At 35.3% G+C, this 4755-nt stretch overlaps 1 protein-coding gene across 1 annotated transcript; it reads right to left on the bottom strand.

Annotated features, from left to right (window-relative positions):
- Window positions 1-1487: 1487 nt before the first annotated feature.
- Window positions 1488-2698, bottom strand: LOC145812824 (protein FAR1-RELATED SEQUENCE 5-like). Its single transcript, XM_082908050.1, has 2 exons — window positions 2507-2698; window positions 1488-2183 (listed from the first exon to the last, which is right to left on the bottom strand). The coding sequence occupies exons 1-2, from the start codon at window positions 2696-2698 to the stop codon at window positions 1488-1490; spliced, it is 888 nt and encodes a 295-aa protein (XP_082764176.1).
- Between the last annotated feature and the right edge of the window lie 2057 nt (window positions 2699-4755).

Below are 4755 nucleotides of genomic sequence, written 5' to 3'. Positions count from 1 at the left end.
AGCAACACGTGGACAGCAGTAGCACATGGACATCAAGACACATGGACAGCAGGATATTAAAAACACATGTTTCAGCAACACATGGACAGGTCCTGTGTTTTGTTAATGTTTATGAGTTGATATTATAGAAATTTGTAGTGTGTTCCACCTGTTTGTGCTGGTCAATAGCCTAAGTCAAGAACATAAAAAAAAAAAAAAAACATTAACAAAACACAGCAGCAAAGGGACAAACAATGTATAAAAAATGTAATATCAATTGCCAAAGTTAATGAAATAATCTGACTACACATTGGACTATTTGATTATTCAAAATATCGAAATCCAATGTCATATCCAGATGAACCTTCGCCTACTGACTAGAATGTTGGTTGACCATAATAGCGCTAAGGCATTGAATTTAGCTCACAATTTCGCACTACATACATATTTTGTAAATTCTTTGCCTACAACAAAGGCAACATTATATTAGGGTTGACAATAAGTCATAAAGTGTTATATTATATCGACAAGAAAATAATCAAATCTAAAACTAACACTCACATGATATGTGGGATACATCAATGAAGGAGGTATTAAATTACCACCCATTACAACAGATAGATTAAGAGGATGAAGAGGAGGAACATGTTGATGACTATAGACATTTCCTCCAATAGATAATGGTGAAGGTCTAACTGTTGGACCAACAATAGATTGTGAAGTAGCCAAGGTATTAGCATGGGCTTTTTTTTTTCTCGAGTTTGCTACCAACGCCGCTTTGAATCCACTTTTTACTCTCCTTTTGCCCGTAGTAGTTGCCACATTTTTCTTCAAGCCTCTTGGTTGCACAACATGATTGTCATCTTCGCAATCCACTTCAACGCTTTAGGTTTCATCCTCATTACGTACTTCATTTTCAATAGCAAAATTAGCACTTAACTTGCATTCAACATTTTCACCTAATGTAGTGAGTTGTGCAATTGCCAAATCATAGGTTTCTTCAGTTTCAGCAGCTCTACATGCTATTGCTCTAAAAGCGGTCATCAATGTCTTATATCGTGAGGCTTGTTGGAATTTTACATCAACTTGAATGTCATTCCCCGTAATGTTCTTCACAGTTTCAGCTCTTGCTTGTTTGGTCCACCTCTTTGCAATGTATTGTGAAGGAACCTATTTCATCTTCAATATGTCTCTTATAACCTTCAAAGAGTGAGAACACAAAATTCCTTTCCTTTCATACTTTGTACAACTACAACCCAAAGAGTCATCCCTCTCCATCTTTACTTTCCTTGAATGTTTCCTACCAACATCAATAACTGTGAAAATGGTACTAGCCTCACCATATTCAATTGTTTCTATGTCTGATTCAATGGATCGAAAGTACTCATTTCGGAATTCCTCAAAAATCCTTTTTGTGTACACATTACCCATTTGAATTAACATTCTTATAGTCGCTTTCACCTTTGGCAAACTTGGCACAAAGCATGTCCTACTTCTAACTCCTTGTATCACTTCTCATAAAGTACCCTTTCGAAATGCATGAAGAATTCATTTAAACCAAAATCAGAACGAATGTAATCCTTCAACAAAGCATAAAAAGATTTACTAAGTTGTGTGGTACTTATTCCCGCAACCCATGTTGATCTGGCATATGGCCAGCCCCATTTTTCTTTCACCACAAAAGTGAATTTCAACCAATTGTTATCATGCGCATCATATTTATAAAGCATTTCAGTCCACGCTAACTTCCATTGATTTTCATCTTCAATGTCAAATAGGAATTTATTTAATACACCCTTTACCCCCTTATCTTGGAACAAACAATTAATATGTTTTAATGCATTTTGCATCAAATGCCAAGTACGCAATCGGTGACTCGTGTCAGGCATAACAATGGGTATGGCTTTAGCTATTGCAGCATCTTGATCCGTGAACAAAATTTTTGGTGCCTTTCTTAACATAGCCTTTAGAAAATTTTGAAACAACCATACAACCGATCCGGCAGTCTCATCATACAACAAGGCTGTAACAAATATAATTGTTTCTCTATGATGGTTGAATCCCACAAAAGATGCAAAGGGTCTATGTTCTTTGTTTAACTTGTAAGTCGTATCAAATGTGACAACATCACCAAATTGGGCATAATCCATGATCATTTGTGCATCGGCCCAAAACATGTTCGTTATTTGCTCCTCATTATCTAACTGAAAAGAATAAAAAAAAAGAAAGATTTGCAAAGATTTCTCTTTAAAGTATTGCAACACAATCCTATTTCCCCATATGCTAAGCTTTGTTGTCTTTTGGTTCTTAAATAATTTTTTTGATTTAATTTCGTAAACCCAAGACATTGCCTCCCACCAGCTTCCCTATCCATGAGTTCAAAAGACTGGCCTAAACGAAAACCAGATTGTGCTTCCAAATCTAACTCAATTGCTTGGGTAGCCGATATTTTTCTTTGTGATGGCAACATATGGGCACACCCGGGTGATACAAGATCATGGTTGTGTTTTTTTTTAAAATCATTCACAACAAATTTCCCAATACCCTCGTCTAATTTCACATAAAGTCGAGCCTCACAACCAGTCCTAGTTTCAACTCTAAGGTTTTTTGCCAATGGGTCTCGCTTGTCAACCTTTCGAAATCCCTCCTTGTTGCAAACTAAAAGTCTACAAATAAGTTGGTTAGTGAACTTGTTCTTCCTACAATAATCCCTTCTCATGCTTGTAACCCCCAAAATTTGAGGACATCATGATAGGGTTTAAAACTTAAAATCAATTTTCTTAATTAAGAATCCTCATCAATGTTGCCACCAAATTTACCATTATCCATTAATTAACAACACAGAAACTAAAAGTTCTTAAATTACAACTTCAATCAAACTTAAAACTTTGTCTTAGTACACAAATATAAAAAGACTAGAGAAAAACTAGAAAACTCAAAAAAATGGTTCATGGAATTTTGGCACGCTTCAAGCAAACCAGGGTTGAATGTTGCCTTCCAACACCTCGGTGTTTCCTTCAGTTTCTTCGATACCTGGCATAAAACGCCAGGGCAACGGGAATGCCAATGAGCGACGAGCTCAATAATATACTACAACCCGAAAATACCCACCCCGATAATAATACTCACAATTAATGAATACTGTGTAGTTAACAGAATAACAAGCAGTATTTAATAAGCATAACAGAAATGCTATCAGTTGAAGTAATAACAATAGATAATAAGAACAATGGCAAGCGGAAGCAGTATTTCATCATAAGGAAAAATGCCAACTTTTCTTTTAAATTCACATAGATTTGGTTTATCAGATAAGTTTAAGTAACTCCCCGCGGAGCACTATTTCCACTCAACCATTAAACAATGGCCACGGGCAATTTTGACTCCCTCTTGGTCAAATATTCAACTGTTACTTACTGTAACTACCAATGATGCCCACGCACCAGGGTTATGTACCCGAGTTGTGACATCACGGTCTGCCCCAAGGGAACGGTCTATGTTGTGAGACCAGCACCACCAACCTTATATCGCCTACACCGATAAGAGCCGAAATACCTTCCCGTGCCATGTTAGGGTTCGCAACTCACTTGCGCAAGATTCTAAACCGGGCTCACCCCATCACTTATAAACTTTAACGCATCTATTCAATTTCGTGTTTCTTTACTTCGTCGAATTCACATTTTGATGCATGTGCGAGTTTTAGTTTGAAAACCACAGTGTCATAATGTTTATATAGAACAACACAATCATGTATGGCAACCAAAATAAATATGATAGAATGTCTTATAGGACTCATCACAAAGTTTCTTAGGAATTCACACACTTCTTCTTTCAGCACTGTATGGTCAGACAAAAAAAATATGAAACCCATAGCAAACGAAGTTCAACCATTACAATATTTTAACTGGTGCTAGTTCATCAAGTCAGGAAAATATTTCAAGAAGAATACCAGGGCTAAAAATGATTTTAAAATGGAGAAATAAAATTTGGAAGAAAATTGGTTTTTTCTGGGACAGTGAGTTACATAACTTCCAGCACAGGTGATTTGCGTTTGAAAAATAAAAAGGGGCCTCAAACGGTGTCAAAAAGAGGTATGGTCAGAATTGATTGCTAGATATTTGAGTTTAGAACATCCAAAAGAGTTTGAAGACTGAAAACCAATGTAAGATGGTCAAATAATTTTTCGAAGAAAACTGGACAGATTCTGTTGCATTTTAGTAAAACTACAATTTCTCCTTTTAGAATTATCCATTTTTTGTGAAATCAACGGAAAATGAAAGATAACTCTTATATCTAACTGTCCCAAGTAGTCGTGCAGAAAAACACCATTTACAGAGAAAATGGGACCGGTTTGAAGTCATTGTTTCTGCTGTGTTATGAACAACACTTAGGACAAATATTTATTTTGGTAAGAAAATGGTGTCCAATGATTTTATAAAAATTTGCATGTGTATAGAATACCTATATATACTCCAAGTACCAACAAATTTTTGACACAAGTAATTTTCAATTTATTAAATCATTTTTCCTCCGATAAAATCTGAAACAGTGAAGAAAATATAAGTTTTGAGTAAAAATGAACCAATCCTATCTCATTTTACCCCCATGCAAAATTATTTCAAACAATGGAGAATATTTAAGCACATAAGAAGATAAAATCAATAGCTAAACCATCTAATCTATGTTTGCAAAAAGAATAGAAATCATATAATCATAAGATTGTCTCTCTATCAAAATATAAACATGCATTGAGCTATTCTTGCTATGTGTGTATTAACA

Source organism: Camellia sinensis, chromosome 15 (assembly GCF_055761805.1).
Source record: "Camellia sinensis isolate YWXY chromosome 15, ASM5576180v1, whole genome shotgun sequence".
In the NCBI taxonomy this organism is placed as follows: domain Eukaryota; kingdom Viridiplantae; phylum Streptophyta; class Magnoliopsida; order Ericales; family Theaceae; genus Camellia; species Camellia sinensis.
The sequence above is the reverse complement of the archived record's forward strand: the minus strand, read 5'-3'. Positions and strand labels throughout refer to the sequence as shown.